Genomic DNA, 13,010 nt, shown 5'->3' on the forward strand with positions numbered 1-13,010 from the left:
TGCTGCTTACTTCTGGAACAATTTCTGCATTTCTAGATGGCAAAGGCTGTGTTTTTTATGTTAACGGATAATACTGCAGAGCATCAAAATAACTTGCAAATAGAGACTGAATTTCTAAAATATGGGGAGAACAGTAAATCTTAGTAGAGTCTGTATCCACACAACATTCATGCTGCAAATAAAGCTTCCTGTGCACCAATCCTTATTGTACCTTGGGGGCAAACAGTTTTATTTCCACCCAGCTAATTCTCTCTTTCCCTCTAATTATTTGCCAAAAATTGCCTGGAGAATATGGACTACTCCAAAGAAATAATAATATATCTCCTCAGGAAAAGAAAGACTCTCTTGTCTCACAGCACTCCAGACCTCCTATATCAAGTGCCAGAAGAAGTAAATCGCCACCATATTTCTGCTGCAACAACAGGAAAACTGTAAGTCACTGTGTTTTGTAAGCGGCAAAGTCGTACAATCCTACTAGCATGATCAATCCCAACGAAATCAACAGGTTGTACTTGCGACAGTAACACTCCCAGAGTAAGAGCTGCATTCTCCAGATCACTGCCTGAAATAATGACACTGAAGAGATCAAATGTACCACAAATAAAGTTATTTGCTTGCTTCAGATTTAGCTATTTCTACACTTTGAAGAGGATCTATACTTTCTGACTACTCACACAGCCATTTCTTTTTTCTCTGATCCTTTGCCAACCCATAAAAACTCTAATGAATTTACGAAGATTGTGAGAGTGAACACTACAGTCATTCAAGTTCTGACAATAAAAAACTCAAGACATGATGCTGCATAAAACAGAGAAAGGCAGATAGTTCAGCACAGTATTAACAGCTGATAGTGCATACTGAAAACAAAAATACTTGTCTATTCCTTATGGCCTCCTTGCCAAAACAGTATATATTATGACTAACTCTTCAGTAAGCCACTGAAAATAAATCTGGTGGGACTTCAGCTTTGTTGCCAAGGTGATAGGCATTGAAAAATACGTAAAATGATAGATTAGTTTTCAGTCTCCAGACAGCCCTAAATTCATATACACATGAAACTATAAACAACCCCTTTCCTTCCATCCCTTGAAGAAGGTAGTAAACAAAGCTTATTTGGGACAAGAAAAATTGGCATGGAAGAGCTTCCTCCTACCCTAGCCATGGTGACTCCATAAACTATTTCAGTTCTCTATATGAGGAGCAGCATAGCTAATGGTATTCCTAGCAGCTACATCTTAACAGACGCAGCCAGCCACAGATCCAAAAAATTCAAACTGGCATTGTCCCTTCAGCAGCTTCCTCCTTCATTTAAAATATGCATTGGCTTCCAAGAACTCAGATCAACAGTCCTGGACATGAAGTACAGCATTATCTGTACAACTGGCAAGTAGGTTTTTGCATTCATAAGTTAAAATTCCTACTAACCACTTTAGCAAATTAGAACACCCAGATGATTTGAGTATTGTTCACTTTTTCCAGCTGTTTGTTTGCATTATGAGTCATGTCAGCTCTATTCTGGTCTCTCTACCTTTTGAATATGATCCACTTAGTAAACATGGAGGGTTCAGCCCAATGCACCGGGGCTACAAACTTCAACACAAAAGCCTGAGTTTCTTCTCAGCTGCACTGATGTAAATTGGGAAGATTATCGCTTACATGGGAGAAACTTTTGGAGAATATATAGGTCTCCCATCTGAAACACACCCAGAGAAAATCTGCTGATACGATCAACTGTTTAAAAGCCCTACCTTAAGAGCATACGTGAGCGCTGAATAATTGTCCTGATTTCTGCTGGGATAGAATTCATTTTCTTCCTAGTAGCTGGTATAGTGCTGTGGTTTGGATTTAGGATGAGAATAATGTTGATAACACACTGCTGGTTTAGTTGTTGCTGAGCAGTGCTTACACTGGTCAAGGACTTTTCAGCTTCCCCTGCTCTGCCAGCGAGAAGCTGGGAGGGGGCACAGCCAGGACAGCCGACCCCGACTGGCCCAAGGGCTATTCCATACCATAGGGTGTCATGCCCAGTATAGAAACCAGGGGGGTTGGCCGGGGGGCAGCGATCGCTGCTCGGAAAGAGGCTGGGCATCGGTGGGCGGGTGGTGAGCAATTGCATTGCACATCACTTGTTTTGTATGTTCTTTTATCATTATTATGATTGTTATTTTGACTTCCTCTGCTGTCCTATTAAACTGTCTTTATCTCAACCCACAGGTTTTACTTTTTTTTCCAATTCTCTCCCCCATCCCACCGGGGCAGGGGGGAACAATGAGTGGCTATGTGGTGCTTAGTTGCCGACTGGGGTTAAACCGTGACAATCATGCACTTAAATACACACAGCATAGATAAGTACGGATCAGTGGAAACCACTGACTACTTTCATTCAGTTGTGAGCAAAAATGAATCCTGAATTATACTCAAACACAAATCATTGTTCAGTGCCGAAAACATGTCTTAATGGAGTGTTTATGTAACCCGTAAGACATAAAAATATGACTACCACCCCATCTTATGTCCCATAGAGAGATCTGGTGGTGACAGCCAAAACACATTAATGGAGGCAGTGAAGACATGCCTGTGGTCAGCTGCAGGGAAATGACACAGATGTTCTTCCTCCAGTCACCAGGTCCTGACTGTGTACAGGGGAAATGATCTGCAACTTTATGCAAACTGTTTTTCGCCTGAGAACTAGCCAATACATTCCTCTGTAGCACAGAAGCCTGTTCAATCCATTATCCATAACCCAAAGAAGAACAGAGTAATGTGTTATTACTGGAGAAGAAGGGCTGGGAACCAGAAGAGGTGGCCTAAAATGAGTCCAAAAGGGAAGCATGAAACACAGCCTTGCACTGTAAGTGTAGCATCAGACACAGGCGGCTAGGTGAAAGGACTTACAATAAGCCACTGCTACACGTCCGACAAGGACAAGATAAGTACATGCAAATATCAGGGTTGAGTATAAACAAATTGTGAGTAAAAATCACGTAGATGAAATGTTGTCTTATGCCACACTGATACAGCACAGCACATCCAAGTCCTACAGCAAGCCCACCACAGGGCCTGGCCTTGCTTTGCTGCAACAGCAGCAGGAGCCTGGGGTAACTGCACAGAAACTGCCTCAGTGAGCTCCTGCCTTCCAAATCAGCTCCACACAGAATTTATCTTTCCGTCTCAAAAACCTATACACGAGACATGAAGCAACTCAGAATTAACAGAAATTAGTTCACTTAATATACATTCAAAATCAAAGTGCTGCTTCTACATCACGGACAATGATCAGCACACGAGGCATGGCTGAGAGTTACAACCAATGTAGGTTTTTGGTACCTGCAGTTACCTGCTGACAGGCAAAAGAGACTGGCCTACTGCTACGATCAAAAGCTTCCTCCAGTCCTGCACCCAGCACACACACATGCAGGCAGCTCTGCACCAGGAGGAGACAGGACTCCCTCATTTCACATGAAGTGGTTTTCTTCATAAACACCTGCTTCCCAGTAAATGAGTGTGGAGACATATAGAGATACTCGAGTTCCTCTTTCCATTTTGCTATCAGTTCTCCTAACATATGCAGGTGTGGCCACTGCATTAATGACTCTGGCTTGAAGAGACAGACCTTCTCACGACCGCTGTTTTCAGCTCCAAAACCAGCTGCAACCACAGCCTTGGCAGCAGGAGTGCCCAGCTCCCATCCCACAAGAGGGCAATGCTATGAACAGACAGGCCAAAACACTCCCTTCTTCCTCATAGCAAACTGGTTGCAGCTCTCCCTCTGGTGATTAACAGAGGTTTTTTATTTTATTTTATTTTTAGCAGGCTTCGGGATTTGGTGTTGAGGAACCACAAGTATTCTCAAAGCAGACAGCCTGGAAGAAGGGAAAGTCCTACTGGTGATAGCTCTCAGCACAGCAGCCTCCATCCATCCTGAAAGATCCCGGGATGATTCATTTCCTCCAGTGTTTTAAAGACACTGTTTTGAATTGTAGCTATATTTTTACCGTGTGTGGAAACATTCTGTAAATAACATATGTTTAAACTTTGTTTTTGGATGGCGTCCCACTGACTGACTACCTCCTAATACAGACAAACAGTGGTTTCTCCCTCTCCCAATTGCACTGGGACATGAGGTGAGATCAGTTCCAGCTCTTCGAGTTCTCAGTGGGAGGTGAATGAGGGACAAAAGAGGAGAAGAGGAAGGGAAAGACCAAAAACATAGCCTGTAGTCAGAAAATAACACTTTGAAATGGGTAAAAGGAGGAAAAAAATAAAACCAAACTTCAGAGTCTATACCATCTAGCCCTTCCACCCAGCCACCATCACATCCCAAATTCTGATCAAAAAACCTGACAAGCTGGTTTGAATATCCTGACTGAGGATGCAGTTACTAGCTAAGTCCTAGTCCACACCAAGGTGGGGAAAAATAAATAGGCAAGCTAAAATAAAGGTTATTCTCCAGAGGGAAGTGTGAACAGGCAGAAATCCCCAGAATACCAACCAAATCAACCACTCCAACGTCAGCGGCACCACCGCTCTCCCTCAGCTGAGTGGCAGTGATCCAGCATGGCTATTCCAGTCTGGCATTTTCAGGTTGCCAAGCACTGCAAAGCACCCCAGGAAAAAGCTGCTGGAGCTCTATTTAACTCCACTAATGTCAGAGCTCTATTTAACCTTGCAAATGCATCATCAGTAGATAATCAGAGATAAATACTTGGCAATCCTGCTGAGAGTCAAATGCTTGCTGTTAAAGGCTGCTACTTCCTTTCCTAATGTTTCTGACCATGCTTTCCCTTACCGAGCAGGTGTGAAGGACTGATAGTTGACATCTTACGAACACTGTCTGATCTGATTTCACCTATGATGGGATTTAACAGCGACATACTATCAGGCAGCTCTCTTCCAGTGCCCTGGATACACACCCGGATCAGCAGACTACGTACTCTGAGCGTCTCTGTACAGTGATGGACATACCAGGACTTGTGCTACAGCAAGAGAAGCAGTCACTGCTATGATCGGGCAAGTACCGGCAGTGTAGCTGTTTCTGGAGGGTATGAGCATATTGGTACGTGTACAGAAAAAGAGAGTCACCTAGCGGTGTGCCAAACAGCTAATAGGAGGCTTGATGAATCTGCTCTGGCAATCAGTGTACTTTTGCTATCAGGGAGTTGAAGACTGCAGGACATAGTGTAAATATTGGAAATTTGCCAACATCCATGACTTCTTGGGAAGCAGACATGAGGCAGAAGCATATCCTCTGAAATCCAGGCCCGGTGCGTATAAAGTCTGTTCAGACACTCCTGCTGCCAGTTCATTTACTTTTATTCTCCTTACTTAAAAAAAAATCTGAATGCAACCTTCAGTTCAGGAAATCCCTAATCACGACAGTTCTTGCCTGCCAAAAGTCACAAGGATAGACCTGAGAAAAACTGCCCATGCATTTTTCCATTCTCTTCCTTTGTCTAAACATCTGCTGTGAGCTGCCGTCAGTCAGAGACGAGAGACTGATAAACCAGTGTGACAGCTTCTCTGCTCCTGTGCCCCGAGGATTGTATCTGACTGCACTGCCTTTTCACGCTACCACTGTTTTGTGGAGCCTCCTGCAGAAAAATGCTTCACAAACTGACAAAACACGGTTGTAGGCTCAATAGCTGTGCACTATCCCCACCTAGGGAGTTTGTGTCTGATATGGGAAAAAAAGTTCCAGCATGGCTCGTAGCTGAGAACTCCAGCAAGTTTATTGCTTTTATGGGAAAAAAATTAATCATCCAGAGCATTTCTTTCCAATTACCTTAGTCTTCTTAGTGTCTGAAGTGATTAATTAATGATTAAGAGACTGAAAAGACAAGGACTTGAAGTAATGCTGTGAGAAGCAGAACAAATGACATGACAGAGGTACACAAAGCAATAAGCTGCACAAAAAAAAAGATAACTTGAGGTTTCCTTCTTAATGTAAAACCTCAGTGACCTTTGAAAGCCACTGCACAAGACATCTTTTGAGTCTTGAGTTTGAAAGGATTCAAAAGAGATTACAACTGGACATATAAAATAACAATATATACAATTTTCTTTTCAGTTTAAATTTTTAGAAGGGATATCAAATACCTGGTTTGGAGAATCAGACAACCACTAATCAACAGAAATAATACACAACTTATTACTGACAAATTGCCCATATCAGAATTTTCTGCCTTTTCATGAAAAGCATTTGATACCAATCAGGCAGAGACATATTCAGAACTAGATTACTCACATGGCAATTCCTAAGTGCTGCGAAAGCGAACAAAAACCAAGAGCAGCTGCTTCTTCCTAGACAATAGTTAGTTATTGTGCCCAAGCTACTTTATATCTGTCTTTAACCATGTTCTGCTTTACTGCAACCAATCTGCAACTTGACCACTTCAGCTCATATTTAAAAAAAAAAGAAGAAAAAAACCTGTGTCTTTTGGTGTCAGGATTCCAAAGCAAAAGTGGGAAATGGTTGGTTTGTGAAGCTGCATATTCCTGTCCAACATCCTCTTTCATATCCATGCTACTCAGTAGCAACACTAATGTCTGAGACTGGAATTAAAATGGAAAGCTTGTATTTGTAAAGTGAGTTGAAAGCAGATATAAATCCTGAGTAATAAAATATGTCACAGTGCTATTTTAAGAATTATTTAGTTCCCACCGAGACTCTGTAAAATACCCAACTTACAACAAAAAGTTATTTTAGCTGAACTTGGGGTGGGGAGGAAGCATTAGTTCAGTATGGGCCTTTGAAAACAGCTAGCTGTTGTTTCTTGTCCTGTAGGAAGGCTCTTAGCTCTTCTCTTCCACAGAAGAAGCACTCCCCCTCAAGAGACACTGCCGACCACACTACAAACTCAGTAAGTGGTTGGAGCACTCACAAAAGAATATGAAGTATCTACAAAACCAGCCTTGTAATGGAACATGTCAGGCAGCCAGACTTTTAGCTGGAGCTGGCAGCAATCCCCCTTGATAACATTGTCAGAACCATGAAACTCAATTGTGGAACACTATCTCACATCCCTGCTTCGGTGATGAAAGGAACAAATTCACAAACGTGTTGGATTTGTGCCTGTAAAATCAAAGTTGAAACTAGCAGGAGCATTTTTGCTTTGTCACCCTTTAGACATTCAGAAGCGGCCAAAGATGGATGGCTGGTTCAATGTCCCCAGTGTTTTCCCCATAGCATTGGCATTTCATCCAGCTGGAGAAAGCCTCCACTCTTCTGAGAGCAGGAGACATTTTCCTGGGGACGCTGCAGGTACTCAGCTCTCGCTAAACGAACTGTTAGCTAAATACTCAAGACAACCACTGGAAAATCCCTCCCTGTATTTAAACACTTAACATTTAAGAAGTTCACCATCCACCTATGTCAATGCTGAGGTATACCTACAATTCCTGCCCTATCTTCATGCTGAGTTCTAGTGAAATCCATGGAGCTGGACTTCTCACCGCTCCAGCAAGTCAGTCCTGCAACGAGGCCCATCAATGGTACAGATAAACTAATGCTGACACCCAGGGTTGGTGCGTAAGCGCCGAGGACAGCATTCTCATTATCCACTCTGGAGGTGAACAGCCAAGTTCAATCCAGAGCCTGAAACCACACCTAGCACGGATAGAGTGGGGCGGGCAGGGAGAGGGCTGTAATGCCAGCAGCAGCCATCCTGCAGAGCAGATGTTGAACAAGGCTGAGTTCTGCTTCTCTCTGCTAGTGGTATGGGTTAAACTTTGATCTCTCACCTCTCTGTAGTAGGGACTACAGAATATCTCATGGACAAGATGAGAGAAACCAGTTGCAATAGCCAAGGCTGTGCGAGACTGATTCCTCAGTACTCGGATTTTGCTTCATTTGCCCAGACGGATGTTGTACAGTATTCTGTAAAATAGTTTGAGAAACCTAAAGGATGAGAGATTTTAAGGACCCTCCACCCCCATTTGACTCCAGAGTAGGACACCCTAAGCTAAGCCATGCCATACCCCAGCAAAGGAAATTTTTTTGCTGATAAACTTGCATCATGCAGAAAGTTGGTAGTGGAAAATGGAAATTGTAATGATCAGTAAGAAAAATAAGAGACTTAAGGGGAAACAATGCTAGTATCATCCTTGTTAGCAAAGTCGGATTTTTTACATCCAAAAGCAAATAACATTCAAAGCAGTTTTATTCAAAGAGGATCTACTTACTAATGAGGCCTCCTTGAAACAAGTCATCCCCATAACTTTTTTTTTTTAAACACTCTTCCTAGGAAACATTTTAAATACGTTTTAAGTGTCTACATTTTTTTTAATTTCTATTCAAATAGAGCTTTCAAACATTCTTCCCCCAGGCAAAGAAAAAAACAAACAAAACCCCCGCTGTTCCCATCACGTAAGGGACTTGCACTATTTTTACCAGCCTTCACACGAACCCTAAGTTAGGTGGGGAGCGGAGGCAGCCCAGCCCCTGCCAGCTGCCAGGCCCTGCTCCTCACAGGTGACTCCTCAGGCCCGGCCCAGCTCTCTGGGGTATTTTGGCCCTTCCTTCCTCGGGGTATGTCACCGACACACTCTCCGACCTCACCGGGCGGGTTAACGCACCAAGCCAAGCTCTCTGGAGGACGGTAACTGTTACACTGAGGCACCGCAAAGTTTGAGGCGTTGTGCTGATGGAAGTCACGGAGATCGATCACGCAGCCTGGCCGCCGTCCCCGCAGATGCCGTAGGAAACGCACCGAGCCGGGACCCAGGCGCCCGCCTCCCTCCTGCGAGGGGCTGACAGCCTCGGGGCGCCACGGCCGCCGCCTCCCTCCGTACCCACACCCCCCCCGCCGCCTCCCGGAGCCGCCCCGCGCCCCCTCGGCGAGGACCTCGCGGCTTTCCCCTCAGCCCGGGCGAGCGCCAGCCGGAGGGGTCGCGGGGACGAGACTCCCCCTCACGGCCCCCTCAGCGCCCCGCGCCATGGCGGGGCGGGCAGCCCGCGCCACCGCTCCCCGGCGGGCTCCCTGCGGCCCGTCCCCGACCCCCTCGGGGCACCCGGCCCGGCCCTACCTGGTGCTGGCGCTCGCGGGGTAGACGCAGCTGCCGGGAGCGGGGCCGGGCGGGGCAGGGCAGGGCCGGGCAGCCCCGTGGGCGGGCCGCGGCGCGCCCCGGCCCCGCCGCCCGCCGCCAGGGGGCGCGGCTGCCGGTAGCGGCCGGCGGGGCCCGCGCGGGGTGTCCCGGCCCGGCCCTGGGGACGGGGCCGCCCGCGGCGGGGAAGCCAGAAACGGGGCCGGTACCGCCCGTGATCTCCCCAGCGCCGGTGCGAGCCTCAGCCTGCCCAGCCGCTCGGCCACCGTTTTGTTCCACGCGCGTTACCTCAGCCCGCCGCGCGGCCCGGCCTCCCCTGCCCTACGGCCTGCGCCGAGGTGTGCCCGCCGCCGCGGAGCCCCCAACTCTTGGGCCTCCCCGCCGGAGCCGGACTCCGGGCCGGGGTGGCTGGAGGGAGAGGTTGTTCCTTCACTCCCCTTCTCACACACGGCAGGCAGCCCCATCGGCGCATCGCCGCGAGGCAGGGGCGACAAGGCGTGCCATCCCTGGGCCTGGACGGGACAACGGCCACCGGCAAATCTGGGAAAAGCTTGGTGCTCCCATACGCCTCTTCTCATCTCCCTCCAGGCCGCCCTGTGCCTCCCCTCTGCTCCCAAAGGAACAAGGCATGCGTTGAGCCTGCCGAACAAAGCAGCCCTTCATTTCAGTACCATGGGAGGCTCGGCGGCTGTGTTGCCCTACGGCAAGGCAGTGGTGCTGGAAGACTTGATTCTCCACCCAAAAGTGGGTGACAAAGCAGGAGATGAAGGCAAAGTAAGCACTGTGAGGCCATGGCTTTCACATTGCAGGAGGCTCCTGCAGAGCCGCGTGAAGCCGTGTCTGTGGTATTTGGGTTGTAGCGCACACAGGGTCAATGCCTCTTTGCAGGGCTCTTGCAGGATGATAAGCAGCTTGTCTCTGAACTCCGGTGCACCCCTCTCCAGCTCCAGATGTCCACAGCCTCTCTGCCCAACTCATCCTCCACACTTCTTTCATACCTTTCGCTTGAGTGTGTTAAGATATGCTGAGGTTTGTGCTCTTCTCTGGATGTTACTGGTTTTTTCCTGGCTTTATCCCTGTCCCATGAAATACATCCAAGTCAGATGGGTTGTTTTTTCTGTTTAGCTGAGTTTTTGCTCGTGGTGTGGAAAACTTTGCACTAACTGGCAAGTATTTTCCTATTGCTTGATATATTACTCTTAAGTTCTTCTAAATGGGTTTGCTTCTGCCACATCTTCCCACCTCTTCAATTCCAGATATTGTTTTAATGAGTTAATTTGTTGTATGAGTTTTCTTGTTCGTTTTTATATACTTTCATCCAAGTATTGGGATGTCCATACAAAAGCACACATACAAGAAACTTGTAGTACAGTCTCCTTATAGAGTAGACAGTTGTTCATCAAACATCATTCTACGATACAGTGGTTTAATGTCATAATAAACCAGTCATGTGTGCTGGGAGGCTTTAGCGTATGTGCGTAGGCTACGATCCCTGCTGTCCGCACGCATGGGAGGGAGGGCCAGCAGCACTGCTGGGGCCAGCTCTGGCGATTGCCTTGGAGGCCAGCGACCGCTTCCTTCCTGTCACCTATTTATAGAAACCCACTCCCTCTCGCCAGTTGTCTAAGATACGGTGTATATGGGTGCCCAGATACGTATGTGCGTATATAGAGATGTCTTTCTGGCCCTGAGACATGGGGAGACAGTACTTGATATTTGCTAGCTACAATGTACCCCAGAATAATCTTCTTTGTGAGAGCGAGTGCCCCTGGGCATAGTGGGTATATGAATCTGGTGGACAAATTGTGATGCCGTGGGTAACAGAAGTTATAATTATTGATTAGATAACCCATTTAAGCTCCTGAGAAATTTAACATCAGGTTTAATTGCCAAAGTCTATCAGCAGCAGATGAGTTATAACAGCACACACACAAAGCCACTTTATGGCTCATGGCCTTGGTATACATCATACAGAGCAGATTCATTCCTCCCATGGTTGTGTTGAAGCTCTAGAAAGGAACATGATCCTTCAAATCAATTTACTATCAACCATCTTTTGTGGAACATTGTGTGTGGTAACACATCTGAGAGCTAGTAATATATTTTCAACATTGCTCAGAAACAACTGAAATTTCTAACTTCTTGCATTTTTTATGTAGTTTTTCCTAGATGCTACAAGTGAGCGGTGGCAAATCTGAGACAGGCAGGCAGGCCACAGACGGCTGTTGTTTTTCTTTCTCTTTCTACATCATGTAATCAGAGAACTGTCTTGTGTTCTTGAGAGAAGCATTGTACCGAGACAGTGCCACCCTGGTATGGGTTTTTACAAAAACAGTTTCTATGCCATCAACAATGCCTTCAGTTGCTGCTGGAATTGCATGGAAATATAACAATGACATGGTTAATGATAAAAGCCCGTGGTCAATACTTCTCCTTTGTCATCGCTGTAACTGAAGAAGATTGCTGTTAACCTTTTGTTTTATGAGAACATTATTATCCAGAATATTTTAGAAGGGCTAAAAACGACCTGCCATTTTGATTCTACCATCTGGTAGAACTGTGCATAACCAGGACAATAGTAAGCCTTTCATTAAATGAGGAACGTACATTACAAAGAGGTACTAACGCTGTTGCACAGTCACACGGATTCTGTTTTCATAACTTAAATTATCTACTTGATGTTCTGCATCACGTTCATGTCAAGCAAAGGTACTATTTAGAGCTACAAAGGGACTGGCTCCTCATTAGAGCTAATAACAATGGGAAATTCTGCTCCTTCAAAATGTGTTTTCATTCCAAATGTAAATGTTTAATTCTGTTCTTAATTAAAAATAGAGACATATTATAATGCATAATATGAATTGCATTTATAACATAATTGTTACGCAGCTAAATGAAAAATTCTTAACTCTCAGTCAAATATAATTAATGTAAAATGATTCAAACTTTTAAAAACACTGTGTTCAATTTATTTATTTATTTTTTAAAAAAGTGTTGTTAAAATTATAATGTTTCCATGGAAATTTTAGGTCCCAGTTACCACAGCAAACCTATTCAACTGGAAATGCAGCTACAGCTGTGTTGTTGACCATATAAAAAAGTGAGCTTGGCGTGCCGAAACAGTTGAGATATAGTTGCTTTTCAGGAAGAAACCTCTCTCACTACAGAGAGAATGGGACGTGGAATCACATCCATATGTAAAGCAGAATCAAGATAGTCTGTTGATGTCAGGAAGAGCCTCAGGATTCACTGTGAACGAGAAGGGCGGAAACTTTTTGAGGCAAACTGTTGTGCTGCGCCAGCCTTACGTTCTGCACTATGTAATCATCCTTCAACAAGAAAATACCGTGAAATTGTGCACAAATATCTAAAGGTATTTCTTGATTTGTGAAAGACGATTGACGCACACATTCTTTCACCACTTTTAAGTTTTGGTCTATGGGTATGTTGTCATATCAACCAGGAAAACCACACAACTTGCGTGTCTTTGAAAGGCTGATGCTGGTATTTTGCAGATAGTTCTATTGCTGTAACAATTTTTTTTTGGTGCTAAGACATAAGCTACTTGCTGAATGACACATACAAGCTTGTATGCAGCATTGAGGATTAAGCTGAAGGAGAAGTGAACCAGACATCAGAGTGTAAATGTGATCTCCAAAATAAGTCAAATAAAGCCAATGCAGCTCAGCTTTATCTTTAGTCTGGATAAAAGGAGTCATGCTGAGCACTGACCCTGTCAGCTCGAGTCACTGCTCTATGTACTTGAAAGCCATGCTTGAAAGGTAGTGTCGAAAGGCAGGCAGGCAAAGGGGTATACTTCCATTTTGTACTTCCATTCTCTGCCTTCAATGACATACAACATTAACAGAATCCAGCCGATCTGCATCTACTGACACCAGAATTACTGTTGGCCCAAATTTTCTTCTATTGTTAATAAGTTTAATTTGAAGCTTTGAGACTGTAGAAGT

At 45.3% G+C, this 13,010-nt stretch overlaps 1 protein-coding gene across 2 annotated transcripts in view; it reads right to left on the reverse strand.

The window, feature by feature from the left end:
* Positions 1-9,147, reverse strand: part of GSN (gelsolin) — a 27,945-nt gene extending 18,798 nt beyond the window's left edge. Inside the window, exons 1-2 of one of the 2 annotated variants that reach the window (XM_072883018.1) lie at positions 9,025-9,100; positions 8,182-8,239 (exon numbers count right to left, since the gene is read on the reverse strand). In XM_072883018.1, the coding sequence (XP_072739119.1) occupies positions 8,182-8,214 (33 nt within the window). In that variant the 5' untranslated portion in view covers positions 8,215-8,239; positions 9,025-9,100. Of the gene's footprint in view, positions 1-8,181; positions 8,240-9,024 lie in introns of both variants that reach the window. The other variant, XM_072883019.1, reaches the window with a different exon arrangement.
* Positions 9,148-13,010: the final 3,863 nt, after the last annotated feature.

The sequence above is a fragment of the Ciconia boyciana genome, chromosome 18, assembly GCF_034638445.1.
Source record: "Ciconia boyciana chromosome 18, ASM3463844v1, whole genome shotgun sequence".
NCBI lineage: Eukaryota > Metazoa > Chordata > Aves > Ciconiiformes > Ciconiidae > Ciconia > Ciconia boyciana.